Raw genomic sequence first — 15,863 nt, 5'->3', positions numbered from 1 at the left:
TACTCACAGGTAGTAAGTATTATTAAAACCAAATATGTAGTATTTAGTAAATATTTGTATTTATTAATAAAATTTCTCATAATAATACAATTATAAAATAAATAAGAACGTAAGTACCTAAGTAAAGTTATCTAATTAATCTAATTATTGTAACACCATAAATTAAAGCATCTATTAAATTAAAAGCTTATTAAATTACAACAAATAATTAACTAAAATGTTGAAATCATTACCTATAAATCAGATTCTAAAACATAAGTATATTAAATGAACTAGGTACATAATATAAACTTAGGAAGTATACCTACCTCTAGACATCAGTTGGGAACTTTAGGTTAGTTACCTACTCCTTAACTACATAACTGAAATAAAAGAAATTTCCCGAAGGTAGTTAGGTACTATCGATGCGTAGAGCTGCTGTGTCCTCCTGACATGGCCGAATGCTTGCGGTGACTTTTCTGTTGGATAATAGATAGCACATTATTAGTTAGTAGAGTGGCTGCTGCTATAATTTTAGTTAAATAAATGTTATTAAGGCTTGCTTCCCAGTACGCAAACTGTTCACCCTTCTCTAGGCGCGTAACGCTACAAATTGTGTAGACTTAGATCAAAATTAGCAAAGTATGTATAATATGAACGCTCGGCATACTAAACCGATACGCCGCGCCGCTAGCTCAGGCAAACAGTTTCCCTACTGGGGACGCAACCTGAAACAACTCTAAGCACCTGGTCACCGCCTCGACTAGTTGCGTAGCCGACCTCTCACAACTAAACTACGCCAGAGTAAAATAGAGATGTAAGTAATAATTTTGAATAACTCAGGAAACGCCATATTTCTCTCTCATTTATTAGGTCGCGTCCACGACGCCAGCGGGTGCGGTTGAAGTGGCGGCCACAGACTAAATACTAGAGTTACTTTACCCATTATAGCCGGAGATTTGTATGTAATTCTCCGCCATAGAGTAACTACATACAGGTTGTCCCAAAAGTCAACGTCATCCCTTAAAGGGCTGATAGGTCAGCTCATGAGAGTCCAGAATATCACAATATGACCTTAGTAAAAACTCGATAATTTTCGAGATATTGACACTTTTATAAATTTGCTGAAAATCGACACCTTGGATCAGTTTTTTGCGTGCCGCCGGTACAAAAATCCATATTGTTAGAATTTGTTTGGTGTTGCATCACCCTGTATAGCCCTGCTATTGATCGCAGTCAAAAAAAATATCGAGTAAATAGCTATCGAGTAAATATCGATATTTTTTTGACTGCGATCAATAGCAGGGCTATACAGGGTGATGCAACACCAAACAAATTCTAACAATATGGATTTTTGTACCGGCGGCACGCAAAAAACTGATCCAAGGTGTCGATTTTCAGCAAATTTATAAAAGTGTCAATAACTCGAAAATTATCGAGTTTTTACTAAGGTCATATTGTGATATTCTGGCCTCTCATGAGCTGACCTATCAGCCATTTAAGGGATGACGTTGACTTTTGGGACACCCTGTATAATACTACTCCGGGCGGCCCGATTCGCCCGCTGCCCGTTGGCGTACTCATATTAGGTATCTATACGACAGCAGTACAATATCTTACAGCGAGTGACTCCCGGCTCTTCTGCATCTGCGTGAGCACGTACTGCTCGTCCTGCTCCGAGTCCAGCGAGGACTGGCACGCCTCCGCGCGCCGGTAGTTCTCCAGGAGAAGCGGCTTCATCTGCAACGGAATCATGAAGTTTAGGGGATTGAGTAACTAACCTAGTGGATAATAGATAGTAGAGGTAGAGGGAATATAGAGCTTAGTGGAGGTAAGAGTTTTTGTCACCGTTCGCGCAGAGAAACAGTCCTACTGAAGTACTGCGTATTCATCGGCTTCTCATCGTTCCGGAGCAAAATGTCTAGTGCCCAAAATGCTCCCACTATTGTTTAGGAGGACAGTAAATCACCATGACTATGACTTTTACAAACAGGAAGGAAGTGACTCAGCAAGACTTTCAGCAGACAGCAAGGCATACAGTGACCATAGCAGATAGGAAATATCAGTATGTCACCGTGTGGCTTTAGACGGGAATGTAGTGCTCTGCAGCTACAGACCTGAAGGCAGCAACTCACCAACGTGACCTCACACGACACGGATAGGCACTCACCAGGGTAGCTTCAGACGGGAAGGCGGTGGTCCACAGCTCGGAGGACAGTGTCTCGGCGTGCGGCGACATCCAGCGCGGGGCGAAGCGCCCGCGCCGCCGCCGCCGGCCCCCCTCCGCCGTCTAGCAACAGTGAGGGATTGCACTATAGTCGGTACTTAATAGGTATAAGTTTTATAGAGAAAAGGGAAGTAGGAGATGATGAGTAAACCGAATATTGATAGGAAATAAGTGCAATTCCTCACTGTTGGAAGGATCGCTCGCCTCGCATTTAGGTATGTATGAAACACTATACCTACGCAATCATCGCATAAGTATCTAACTATTACTTAGCAGTAGTATTAGAAATATAGTGTCGGCAGTAGTCGGCACAAATTTTCCGAGTAGGTAGGTACATGTAGCTAGACACATTCACACCAGTCAGGACAAAAGAAAACAAAAGAGAAACAAATATTTATCAATATTTGTCGTCAGTCACCTGCACGTCCATGGTGTGGTACTTGGCTCCGTAGGTGGGCAGCACCACGGTCTCCTTCTTGGCCTCCGAGCTGATGAGGTAGCGGATCCAGTTGTTGAGCGTCATGGCGGCCAGCGTCACGAACAGCGTCGAGTTCAGCAGAATCATTCGCATGCTGGTGGAAAACGAATGCAGGTGTTGGTAGGGAATCATTCTTTTGTTTTATCAGTTGGTAGGTTTGGTTGATGGTGCTGTCCTATGGTATTCCTATGGTAGTACAGAGGGTTAAGTGCGGCATTTAAATGCCTGCGCAGTTACATTTATAGATATATATCGAAAACGGTTGGCCGTTTAAGTATAAATACTTATCGAAAGATGTATTTGGAGTTGGACACCACAAAAAAGTCATAAAGTAGACGTGCGAAAATTCGTTATGGGGCCAACTCTCAAAGTCATAGATCTGGACACAAACCTCACTCACGAGTAAAATCCACCCTGTAAAGATACACACTGCAACTTCACATTGAACAGCTATACAAACAATGCAAAAAGCCAACTCACAGCGTCATAGAATGCACAGTCCTCTGCCCAGTCCTCGGGTGCACGGCCCAGCCTTGCTTGTCGATCTTGACCTTGCACTCCTTCAGCCAGGGCTCCTGGTACGCCCGCAGCGGCTTCGGCGGCAGGCGCGCCACGTACTCCAGCCAGAAGTACGCCACGCGCAGGCTGAACACGCCGATCAGACCCTTCACGAAACCTGACGGAATGGTTCAACCAAATCAGAAGGTCGTCACATTGGTAAGAAAGAAGGTTGCAAAATGGTAACAGAAGAGGGTAAAAATTAGGTTACAGCCATCCTATAATATTATCGCGTGCAATCATGGAAGTAGAACTTCCATGCATCGAATGTAATATTTCTCAGGTCTTTTAAAGCTGAATTACATAAGCAGAAGTATTATAAACCTAGTTTCATTGAATATACTCCAACACTGCGTACTCTTACACACAGAAAGCACAAGCCTTGATGGCGAAGGTATTTAACCTACAACAGACTACAGACACAACCACCACATCGTTCCCCAGCCCAACTAACCACTAACCAGCAACCAACAGACTAAAAATCGCGAGCCACGCGAACGCAATGATCCTGATGAGCGTGGAGCAGAAGAAGTCCGGGCCGACGCCGGAGCTGCAGCTGCGCATGAGCGAGGTCAGCAGGCCGGAGGCGCGGCGGGGGCGTGGGCGCGGGCGCGCGGGGGCGGGCACCCCGGCCGCCGCCAGCAGCGCGGGCGGCAGCGGCTGGCAGAGCAGCTTCGGGTCTTCACCTGTGGGTGGTAGGGTTGTAGGGTTGCGTTGGTACGTTGCCGTTGGTAACTAAGTATTAGTTTAGTCCATCGATAATACACAGATAAAGAACCGATTATTGCCAGACATAATTTTTTTGATATAATTTAAGTAATTTATATAGGTGTCAGTCATGCGTTAAGTAGCTATACACTTTTGTACCTTGTCAAATTGAAACCACCTATCTATTCATTGAAATATTGACGGTTCTTCAGTTTGAAAAGAAGTATATACCTAAGGACTTTTGCAGCTGACCGTACATTATTTTTCTTTTTCAGCTGATAGCAGTCCACTGCTGGGTATAGGCCTCTTTCTAAGCACGCTACTCGATGTGATCTAAATATTCAATACAATGTTTGTTGATGCCAAATATTTGGTGGCTTCCCGACCAAAAAGACCATGGAAGATGGTCTTCTCAATGGTCTATTAATATATGTCATGTGATGCAGATGTCAGGTGCAAACGTTGATCTGCCGCATTAGGTAGGTACAAAGCGGCCCTGTTTTGTAATGCGGCTAGTCGTAATGTCGGCGGATTATACGATGCGGCTGCCACACAAGCACTCACTGAGACATACGCAGTCGCAGTGCCACACGCAGAAGCAGCGGTCGCCCTGCTTGACCGCCGCGTCGCGCGTCGCCACCGCCTCGCCGCGGTCGTTCACCAGCGACACTGGAAGGAAACTACACTTCAGTATGCAGTAGATACGCGGCTTTCGACGACTCGTGGGAAAAGATTTACTTCAGACCACAGACATATACGAGGTTCCGGAAAGGAGGCTACAATCCGATTTGACCCTGTAAGTAATCGTACCTACTTACCATATGTAAAAGCAATAATACTTACTTATCTAGTTAAATAGTTTTTTTTATTAGAATTTAGAAGATTTTTCTTCTTCAATTAGTCCAGCGTTAGTTGTACCTATAGTATGTAGACAGTCCACCTGTCCAGGGTGCGCCGGACTTGTGTACGTCACTCGTTCTTTCGTGCACCGTAAAGTATTTACCCAGCTGGCTCCCAAGTGAGTAACTAACCGGAGCAGCGTGTGGTGTGGGCGGGCAGCGCGGCGGGCAGCGGCAGCGAGTAGCGGCGCGTGTGTCGCGGCGGCACCAGCTGCGCCGCGCTGCGGGTCGCCCGCTGCAGCCCCAGTGACAGCTCCGGACCGCAGTCTTTTAGCACCACGCTGCGTGTAAAAGACAGAAAGTTAGCCATACGGTAGTTAATGCAGTTTTAGGTGCAACTTCAGAATAATGATCGCTGAATCCCATCTCAGACCGATGACTTCTGAGTAGTATGAGGCGAGCCGAGTATATTGACGACAGGTGTGATGGCGCTTCTTGGACAGACCATATATCCAGAAATGGACGTTTTCCAGCTGATGCTGTTGAATCTCGACATAGAGCACCAATGTAGCGTCGAGCGGATCTGACACATTTACCTTGGGTCCTTTAAAATGTCTCCATACATCAAGTGCTTACATAGCCTAAAGACTGGGTTCCCTGTATATCTACCCATACCGGTAAACTGCTGTTTATCTTACTGCGAGTACGCTAGAGCATTGCCCGGTTTTAAATCTCTCAGTTCGCATACCTAATCAAGTTACCGGTACGGGCAGATACAGGGAACCCGGTTCTTTATGTAAGCGCCCTAATGCTAGCAGGTGTACTAACGAGAAGCTGGCAGCAGCGAGGCCGGTGTTAGTGGCGTGCACGGTGACGGAGGCGCGCGCGGGCCGCGTGGCGTCCGACGTCACGGTGTTTATGCGCCCCGACGCACTGACGGAACGAGGAATAATAAGGTATTGTTATTGATATTGAGATACGGTCGAAAACCTAATCTTATTATTAACTAATGAGTTTACTTCTGATAAACCTTGTATGGCTCCTAGATGCACGAATAGAGGACCTAGGCAAATTGTTGTGCAGGAAAGCGCAGAGTGAAATGTGTCGAGTCTATTGGCTGGGTAGGATCGGTAGTGGTTTGATGCCGAGAACATAAGTGTTGTGCGCGACACTCTTTGCGAGGCCAAATTCCAGCAGTGGTCGATTAGGGCTGATGATGATTAACTCTCTAGTGAAAGAGGTAACTAAAGGAGCCCAAAACAAACAGAGTAAAGTTGAAATCACCGACCCAACACGTACAAGAGTGTTGTGGTCAGCCCTCGCCTCGAGGTCGATCTGCGCGCGCGGCCCCCGCAGCGGCAGCGCTAGGTAGGCGCCCGTGTCGCGAGTCACCACCGACAGCGAGTCTTCAGGGGCGCCGGCCCACGCGCGGGACGTGCGGACCAGCACGCGCGACGATTGCTAGGAAGATAAATTTATTAAACTATGTTAAATAACTAATAAAATTATTAAAAATCTACAAAAATCATATAAATTATAACTATTCTAAATATTTAATAATCAAACCTAAAGTAAGGTACCCTATGTACTTTGTATCTCAGGTATGCTTAAAGAGCAGAAGGGAGGGTTAGGATAGGTTAGGTTTTAGTGTAGTGAAGAAGATAAGAGGATCGCGGCTCCCGCAGCGGCAGCGGTATGGCGAGGTAGGCGCCGCCGCAAGACACCAGCATGTAGCATGTCCAGCATCGACTTGGTTGGAAGTATTTGACCGTATATAGTTTATGTAAGTATACAAAACTTAGGTACATAAGTAATTTTACTATACCTGTGCATTGTCCCCATTGTTAATATCCGAATAATTTGAGTATCTCTTCCTGAAAATGTGATCAGCTCCAGAAATATCTTCTTCTGGGACTATCATGTAACTAGTTTCATCTGAAAAAACCAACTGATAAGTGATGATTTTTTTAAACAAAAGACATTCAAGATGAGTTAGGCCGAGGCCCCATTGGTGCATTAATGCGTCGCTGCCATATTTTTAATGACCATTCCTTTTGCGTGGACGATGACGCGACACAACGCAGCGCACTGCACCAATAGGGACCCTTAAAGTTTCACCAAAAAACAAGATATCACAGTTAAGGCTACCTTCACTGTCAACTCGTTCGTCGAAGGGATCGCCCTCGGCCACCAGCAAGCAGAGAGGCTGGTTGGGCAGCGAGAACTGGGCGCGGTCCAGCCAGTCCAGCGAGCGGTACTGCGCCGCCAGCCCGGGGCCCTCGTACTGCGGGCTCTGCGGGCCCACGCTGCAAGGAACGTGACGGGGGATCAGCATCATCAGCGTCTATTGCCGGATACGCCTGGCCGTCCATATTTAGATTCTATTCTATTCTATTGTCTGTGGGGGTGTAAGTACCTGCACCTGGCTCTCTCGAATGGAACCGTTGTGCATATCCCCAAGGTAAACTGCCTTCCTAAGCTTGGACCATTTCCCACCACGCTGGGTTCACATATCTAGATGTGCTAAATCTAGATATGCAGGTTTCCTCACGATGTTTTCCTTCACCGTAAGAGCGATGTTATACATTGTAGGTACTTAATTCAGAAAAGAACTCATTGGTACATGTCAGCGCCGGGATTCGAACCCGCATCTCTGGCGTGAGAAGTGGGCGCTTACCCGACTGAGCTCCCATCATCACCATCTCCCATATTTAGATTTTTATGCCCTATAAATAAGCTCGCCGTTGCTTGGGTAGTCAAAAGGCAGCCAGGAAGTGATGCTCATCTAATCTAAATTAACCCTTTGACCTCGGTGACGACCTTGTGTTTGTCACTGAACAGCATAGATCAACGCGGACTCGGGTGTACCCTCGGGAAGCGCCATAGCGATCTTTCTTGATACAAAAAAGTCTGCCAATTTTTGCGGGGGGAACCGTTTTACCGTTTACCATGATTATGTCTCATGGGACATATCATTATGAGTTTTAATTCCCAGCAATAAGGGTTACGTGAAGTGACATTTAATAATGAACACAGTGTCTTCATTTTTCTTGCCAATGGATGTAACAATTATCGATAAGTGTTATCGATGAATTCGAGAACATGGGTTAGAAATACCAATTTCAAATTAATTAGGTATAGTTAAATTTAATTAGGAATTATTAATAAACGAAGTCACCCGCTTTTCGCTGTACATTTATACTCACGTGATAGGTCGCGAGCCGTATCGCCGTTTTTGAATGAGTACAATGCACTGAAGTTGTCGAGTAAGTGGGCAACCCGACGGTCAGATGCTTTCAAGCCGCCCCTTCGGGCGGCCTCTGACTAGGCTTAACGACTGTGCTGCCGAAGCAGCAACCGGGACCCACGGCTTAACGTCCCGTCCGAAGCACGGAAGCGTCCAGAAAAGAACCATTTGAAATCGGTAACTCATGCTGTACCTACCAATGGCTGACCGTGTCAGTTATTGCTTAACCTCAGTGATCAGTTACGATTACTGAAGCCAATTCGACTACGGACGCTTCCCAACTATCCCTTTCGAACCTGAATGATACGAATGTGCCCTCGATTTTTTAGAAATTCTACTTTAGCGTTAAACTTATTTCACCGTGTGGAACCGAAATGCATCGTTTGTGCGTATCGTTGTAAATGCCTAAAAAAAATATGGTTGATATTTGAAATCAGTTGGCCTGTGACAGGCGAAGAAATTGGCGGTGTTCCTTGAACCTGACAGCGAGCGTGTTTAGGAATTAATGTAATTTTGCTGTTTTAGCTAATTTTCTTCAAATATTTTTTGCTACATTGTAATATTACAGTCTTATCTTTGTTGTAAGCATAGTAAAGTTTGCGCAACACAATGATTCCGTAATAATTTTTGTCCGACAAAACTGAAACGCACAAATGTGCGGTTCAGGTTCAAAATGTACAAATGCACAAAATTGCATGAGGTAGTTTTTGTCATAATAATAGTACTTTTCATTCCATGAACCAGTTCCATGGGGCCCCAGACATTTGGAAGGCATTCATGGGCCAAATTATTATGTAGGGACCCGTTTGACAAAATTAATCTATATGAAATGTGACACCAACCGACGATATTCCCTGCTTAGACTATAGAAGAAAGCCCAAAGAAACCCCCCAGTTGGTGCAGGACTGTTCTAAGATATGGAGAAAATAAATAAAGGGTTATGGAATGGGTGCTAAATGGACTGGGTAACTGGGACTATGGAAGGACTATGGCTCCTGTCTGACCTATATATTTCGCACATGGATAAAATAAAAAATAAAATAAAAAAAGATAAAAAGGCAGGGGGTGACTTGCACACACAGCCAATGAACCCCCATACTCCCAAAACAGTCGCTAGCACATTACAGTGGCGTAGCAGCAAGGGGGCAACATGACATGAGGTACTAAGGATGGAGAGGGATTCCACAGCTCTCAGAATAATCAAGTTATGGGTGAAGATCTCTACAATACCTTACTGGGTAACACATCCCTCTTTGAGCATTTCTGCTCTAGCGCAACACCACTCAAACCAGCCAAGCAAGGGGTGGGAGATCCTGTTCCTCTTCAGTGTTCTGGACAACCAATAAAGGCAAGCCAGAGACGAGGAACAAGGGTTCTCCGTAGAATCTGGTGGGTGGAGTCTCTAATGCCCAACAGCTGGCCAGAAGCTGCCCTGCTATTTTATGATTATCATTATTATTATTATTTTCAATGGGTTCCCCTCATCTCGCATAATCTTTATTGACCAAAACTCATTTCGCATAACTCGTATGGTCTAAACTTTTTTGGCCGAACCATCACTTTGCCAAGACTTATGTGGCATAAGGCTCGTTTCGTCTAAAACTCTTTAGGCACAATCTTTAAACACCTAAGTTTCGTTTGCTCAAATTCAAGTTCGTCTATACCTATGTATAATCTTGTTTCTCCTAATGTTATCTTAATAAATAATATATTAAGTATGTAGTAAATGTACAAATTGTGGTATTTTTCTCCTACATCCCGAAAATCACGATATTGAATGATTAAAAAATCCAAAGTTAACGAGCAATATAATTATTACAAACCCCATGAGATCGAAACCTTAAGATAGGTGCGACGACGAGCAAAGCAAGGAGGAGCGTGCTAGGTGCACATGTTCATCAAAACCAAAGCGGAGCGCAGCGAAGCGGAGCGGAGCGTTTTCCAAACAGCGGAAACAATACAAGGCACCAGTTTGCGCTATAGAGAGACGCTCCGTCAAAGTTAAAGCCAAACAAATATTATTACTTTGTATAAACCTATTATTAGGTTATTCAAGATTTGGCCATACCATTATTAGGCTAAACAAGATAATGCGAAATAACTTTTTACTAATCGAGATTTATGCCATACGATTTTCGGCGAAACGAGACTTTGACCAAACGTTACTATGCAATACGAGATTAGGCAAATAAATCTTAGGCCAAAAAAGGTAGAACCATTTTCAATATATGCTGAAACTTAAGATTTAAGTTAATAATGATTTATTTTTAGTATTGTACCTTAATAAGTACTTCGCTTTCATATTTCACGCCTTAAATATGTTATTTATGTTTCGGAATTCAAAACTATATTATTATCATTAGAATAAAAAAAATAGCCAAAAAGCTAAGTTTTTTTATTTTTTTATAATATTGTTGCAATGATTGATTTAAGAAAGTGTTTAAAACATATTTTCTGTTTTTTATTTCAGTCAATTAAATAGGTATCCTAAGTAAAATATGGTAATGCACAATTGCGTATTAGTGGTATTGAAACCCAGATAGCACGAACGTGCTACGGCTTTTCCGGGAAAACAGAAAATGCATGATTTTTTTAATTATTTTTCCCTAGCCCTTTTAGGCATAAAAGGCAATATTATGCTAATTTTTTTAACATATGATAGAAAAAAAATCTCAGGTTCGAAAGGGCTATGACCTTTTTTGTCGATTAATACATATATATCTACATACCGGTACATCACTATTGCATTTTTTTGACATTGGTTGCTATGCTAATAACAATAAACCATGACCAAATCTGTGATCAAATCCGGAATCCGGATATTCTATGAATTGAAGCTGTCATTTTAGTATGTAAACAAATCATTTTCTATGAAACGAACGCTTTGCCAACTAGATTGAGTCTAGCATGGGCTTTTCAGCTAATACAAAATGTCACTCTTATTTTTCAAGCTCTAATTTTTAGTTTGTGAGCACATCTATAGATGGCGCTGTAATGAGAATTATAATAATGATAATTGAGTCCAAATAATATCTGGCAACATTATTTTACTATTATTTATTTTTAATACTGGTAATTATTAAAACTCCGGCAATGGTATAGTGCCACAATCTTATCTGTTCCGGTGGTCAAAATGTGCAACTAACGAGACGTCATTGTCAAACGTCATTTCATACTCTGTGCGTTATTTGAGTTGTCAATTTCTGCGAAGAGGCTGACGCTACGTTATTAATTTATTTTTGTGATTTTCTGGGTGAAATAATGCCAAAAGCGCTGTAATGTGATGCAAGAAAAGTAGTACTATATATATTGGCTTTTATGCAGGAAGAATAACATATTCAGGCGCCTTTAATTCCGTTTGAAAAATTGGAAGAATGAGTTGCAGCGGCTACAGGTTAGTGTTGCCAAATATGACGAATAATTTTACCCATATAATTTTACTCCATGTAATTTTATTAAATATTTTCCCGAGAGTGGGGACGGGATGGGTCGTGAATAGTCGTGATACTCGTGATGAAAAGTATATAATCTTTATTTTTCTTTGATTACAGGTGTGAGGACATGACATGATACTTTAAATCTTATGCAGTATACCAAGAAGAATTTCTCGCACCTGCAGCGATTTTAGACGAAATAATGATGATTTATGACATGTCATTGTTTTCCCAACCTATCAAGAGTTGGCTGAAAGAAATTGCTTTTTGGCAATTAGCCTTTGGAAGGAGACCCGTGCCCCAGCAGTGGGGACGTGATGGGTCGTGATGATGATGATGATGAATTAACCTTTGCATACTGTCTGAATTTCTTTTAATTGTATGCTCTTGTTTCTATTTACTTTAAAAATGTTAATTAAAGTGTTCAAAAATAATAATTAATAGTTTTTTTTAAGTCGTATCTCGTTATTCCCACGACCCACATATATTACCTATACCATTGTAATCTAGATTTAATCTCCTATATCAGAACATAATCAGAACTATTTATATTTTATTTCTGTTCGCCGTGGACAAATTTACCATACAACAAATGTCGTTTGATATATTATATCCTCTTTCATTAACTATCGACCCTATATTTTGATTTATCTATACTTATGAATGTACCTAATTATAACAATAGGTAATAGCAGAAATGCATTGTCGTTTAAACCAGAAATAGGCAAAATTTAATCGATGGCATCACTGGATTCGATCACAGCGAAGTCGCCACCGGAACAGATAAGATTGTGGCACTATACGTTTCTTTACAGTCAAAATATTACGTCAAATTCAACTGCTATAATAGTTATTAAATATTTTAGTATCTAGTCATTCACGAAAATTTTATAAAATAAAACATTACATATTACATATATATTTATATTACTAACATACACTCTGGCGAAAAGTGGGTGCAGCAATGCACCTCTGCCTACCCCGCAAGGGAGTACATTAGTACAAGGCGTGAGTGCGTGTTTTTTTTTTTTTTTTTTTTTTATTTATATTACTAATACTGACATCAATATGTTTAAAAAATATAGAATTTGCATACTACAAAATATTTCAGTGTGTATATGTCATTCACGCAATGTGTGCATAATACGGAACGTTATTTGTTATTACGGCCGCCATAATACAAATAACTTTTTCGGATTTTTGTGATTTTATCGACAACTCTAGCTTTTTCGTGGACTCTGATTTGCCTCCTCACCTTCTGACCTTTGCGAGTACTATAATTGACCTTGATTTGGATTTTGTACTATGGCGTCGAAACATAAGTGTTTTATTCCTGGTTGTGACCAGAATGAAAAACGTAAGTACCTATATTCACTAATTAATGTTCCGACTTTGGACGAGTGTTGTGTCTACCGTCGTAAAATTAAGTTTGATGTAATCTAGCTGAAGGATTGGTGCTTAGTGGCGGCTTATCAAGCTATGTACAACTCGGTTGCCAAAAGAATGGACCTGATACCGTATTCATAGCAACTCGGCGATACCGTAATGGATCGCGTTCGTAGTTCATCGACGCTCAAGCGAAACCAAGAGTAGAAACCAGTATCCCGCGCGGCATTAAACTATGAACTCCATATCATTGGTACAGGCCAGGATTTGAACCCACAGACTCTCGATTGAGAGGACGAGGCCTTATCCATTACGCCACCACGGCTCTCCGTCATGCTGGTTAAATATAAATGTTTTTATTGCAGGTGAAACCACCAGTACCTTACATAGGTTCCCCAATCCTGATAAGGATGCTGGAAGATTCAGAAAATGGACCAATGCTATTGGTGGAATGTTATGTGTGGAGTATTATAAAAAAAGAAATAAATGTCGAAAACCTTATCCTGATGTATTAATTTATCCCCGTTATTTTAATCTCGTAGGTATTTAATAGATACAAATAGCTAGAAATAAATCAAAATACCTATGTATTACCATTAGTGCTATATATACATATATGAAATTTAGTTCCTGGGCACATCTACAGCTGGCGCTGATATCATCGTGTGACTGATAGCTCTATTCTCAGAATAATTAATGTACTCTGTGGAGTCTAGTGAAAATTGAGACTGCAACTAGTTTTTATAAATCGGTGGGCCTTTCTGGCCTACCACCCCGCCAGAGGGGAACGTCTGCCTATTTCGTCTCCAGACCATTCATACTCAATGCTGAACAGCTAAGAAGAAGATCAAGAATAGGCCACATTAATGTCATTTTTTAAAAGATATAAAATTAATACATTTCGTGGACAACTAACTTACCTGGCGATATTCCCCATGGTGAGATCATTCCACACAGTCTTGCCGCTGCTGTCGCTCTCCTTCTCGAACAGTTGCACGTTGACGTTGTGCCAGAACTCCGGATCCCCAATCTCATACAACGTAAACTGCTTATTATTAATATTCGCCATATTGTTATCATTTTTCAGCATCCTATTGTATTTTGTTGATTGCGTTTTGAAGCTGTTCCTTGCGCTTCTTTCGTCTGCGTATTTATCGTTCGGTTTAACGGCGTCTTTGGCTTTTAGGATAAGGTTTTCAGTTTCCGTGGCAGCCATGTAAGAGTCGGCTTGGTCCTTGGCCCTCCAGATTGGCATCTTGTCTTCGTCGACGCTGTTCTCGATGATGATGTTGTGTTCGTGTCGTTTCTTGCGTTTCCAGGACTCGAAGCTGTTTCCGCGGCAGCTGGCTACGGGCTTCTTCGGTGCTGGAACTTTACATAAGTATGCAATTTGTTAAATTAACGTTTAATAGGAAACAGAACAGATATTTTTCTAGTTCTAGTGTGGATGACTCCTACTTTTTCATTATTTTAATGACGTCTTGATCTACTGGTTATATATGGCATTGGAACTTTTACTACCCATTCAAAGGATACCTACTAACTATACTTTACTTATTTTTATGTAAGTCTTAGGTAGGTAGGTGCCATTGTACTTTATTAGTCGACCGTACTAGTCTATAGCCCTTTTCTTTATTTTCATACCACTTGTTATTTTGGAAGATTTTAATTTATATATTTGGGTTGTAAAGGAATGATTAGGTACCTACCATTCACTTTTTTTTGTAGGTCATCAACACTGAAATTCGCATTTTTCATGCTGATTTTTGGCATGGAAAAGTTATAGAAACTCTTCTTATACAAGTCGGTCGGTTCAACTGAAGAGTTTGTCAGTCCCTCTGAAAGCAATTAATTCAATATTAGTCTACAGAGACGTACTCATACTTACCTATATCGTTTCAGCGATTAAGTTTAGTATAAGCTTTAAATTAATTACTTTTATAATTTTAACTTTAATGAATTAACAATACGTACTTTTTGATTCTAAATAAATTTCAGTCTTATGACTTACTTTTAAAAGATGAAATAGATTCCGTATTAAGTAATCGCTGAATATACGCCAGGCCCTTGGCCCACTGGTCTCCCTCGGATAACACAACGTCCCTGCGATTCTGAAATGAGAGCTATTAAGCAGCCACCTAGTTAATAATAGCAAATTCAATAATCATCAACATAATGTTTTCGCAGTTCGCAGACAGGTAACTATTTTATATGAGTCACATAGGGTAAAAATAAAAGACATACCCTCTGTACAGAATCGTCTTCGCTTTTCATTACAGTCACGGTCTGCAAAATATGTAATAAGTTTAAATAACTTTATTGCAGTTATAACCATTCATAGGCCTCCAGATCGCAGGCCCATAGGTAGCCGGTAGTGGTTGACGACGAATACTTGATGATGACATACCCCGCGCAGCGTCAGTGGGTAGGCCTGCTGCGGCTGGTCTCTGCGCAGGCGCAGCACATAGGGGTTGAGCAGCCGCGCGCGCGCCCCGGCCGAGAAAACCTGCTCTACTGGGATGTACTCTTCACCGTCGCTCTTCTGCAATGAACATTGGAAATCTGAAGCCATATGTAACAGTGGCAGATTCGAGTCATGAAAAACACTACGTAAAGCCGACTGCGTGGTGCCTGGTTCACGTTTATCGGCACCTCATTGGAATGCACTAAGAAAGCATCCTCGAATATCTCTCACCTTGACAACTGACGATAATCTGACTGGTCAATCCTTTCATCACGCTGACAAACTCTAGTCTACATCTACATCTTTTAGACACGGCAAGAAGGAATCTTTGGTAGATACTCACGCCAGCTCCGCTCGGCAGTTTGATGGTGAGTGCGAGTTTCTGGTCGCAGTCCGGCAGGAGGCCGTGGTCCAGCTGCCCGCGCTGGAACCGCCGCGGCTCCATGTCGCCCTCGCCTTCTAGCTTCTGTGAAAGGTAATACCTACCGTTGAGGACGAACAGGATAGTACCTACACACACGTGACCGCGTTGTTGTATGGGCA

At 42.1% G+C, this 15,863-nt stretch overlaps 2 protein-coding genes and 1 long non-coding RNA gene across 4 annotated transcripts; 1 reads left to right on the top strand and 2 right to left on the bottom strand.

Annotated features, from left to right (window-relative positions):
* Positions 1-139: 139 nt before the first annotated feature.
* On the bottom strand, positions 140-6,721 carry LOC105388500. 2 transcript variants are annotated; one of them, XM_048625862.1, is made up of 11 exons: positions 6,615-6,721; positions 6,078-6,250; positions 5,618-5,722; positions 4,982-5,130; positions 4,515-4,619; positions 3,704-3,928; positions 3,165-3,360; positions 2,625-2,778; positions 2,150-2,269; positions 1,600-1,719; positions 140-458 (listed from the first exon to the last, which is right to left on the bottom strand). In XM_048625862.1, exons 1-11 carry the CDS (start codon positions 6,708-6,710, stop codon positions 399-401), a joined length of 1,503 nt encoding a protein of 500 aa, XP_048481819.1. In that variant the 5' UTR covers positions 6,711-6,721; the 3' UTR covers positions 140-398. The 2 variants fall into 2 exon arrangements, with proteins under 2 accessions (XP_048481819.1, XP_048481820.1); XM_048625863.1 differs by lacking the exon at positions 2,150-2,269.
* Positions 6,722-6,805: 84 nt separating this feature from the next.
* LOC125488576 lies at positions 6,806-14,992 on the bottom strand. Its single transcript, XM_048625709.1, has 5 exons — positions 14,868-14,992; positions 14,566-14,694; positions 13,777-14,227; positions 6,938-7,095; positions 6,806-6,894 (listed from the first exon to the last, which is right to left on the bottom strand). Exons 2-5 carry the CDS (start codon positions 14,627-14,629, stop codon positions 6,806-6,808), a joined length of 762 nt encoding a protein of 253 aa, XP_048481666.1. The 5' UTR covers positions 14,630-14,694; positions 14,868-14,992.
* Positions 12,517-13,357, top strand: LOC125489599. The gene is made up of 2 exons (XR_007267081.1): positions 12,517-12,827; positions 13,222-13,357. It is a non-coding gene; the product is annotated as an uncharacterized LOC125489599 (long non-coding RNA).
* Positions 14,993-15,863: the final 871 nt, after the last annotated feature.

The sequence above is a fragment of the Plutella xylostella genome, chromosome 15 (genome assembly GCF_932276165.1).
Source record: "Plutella xylostella chromosome 15, ilPluXylo3.1, whole genome shotgun sequence".
Lineage (NCBI taxonomy): Eukaryota > Metazoa > Arthropoda > Insecta > Lepidoptera > Plutellidae > Plutella > Plutella xylostella.
The sequence above is the reverse complement of the archived record's forward strand: the minus strand, read 5'-3'. Positions and strand labels throughout refer to the sequence as shown.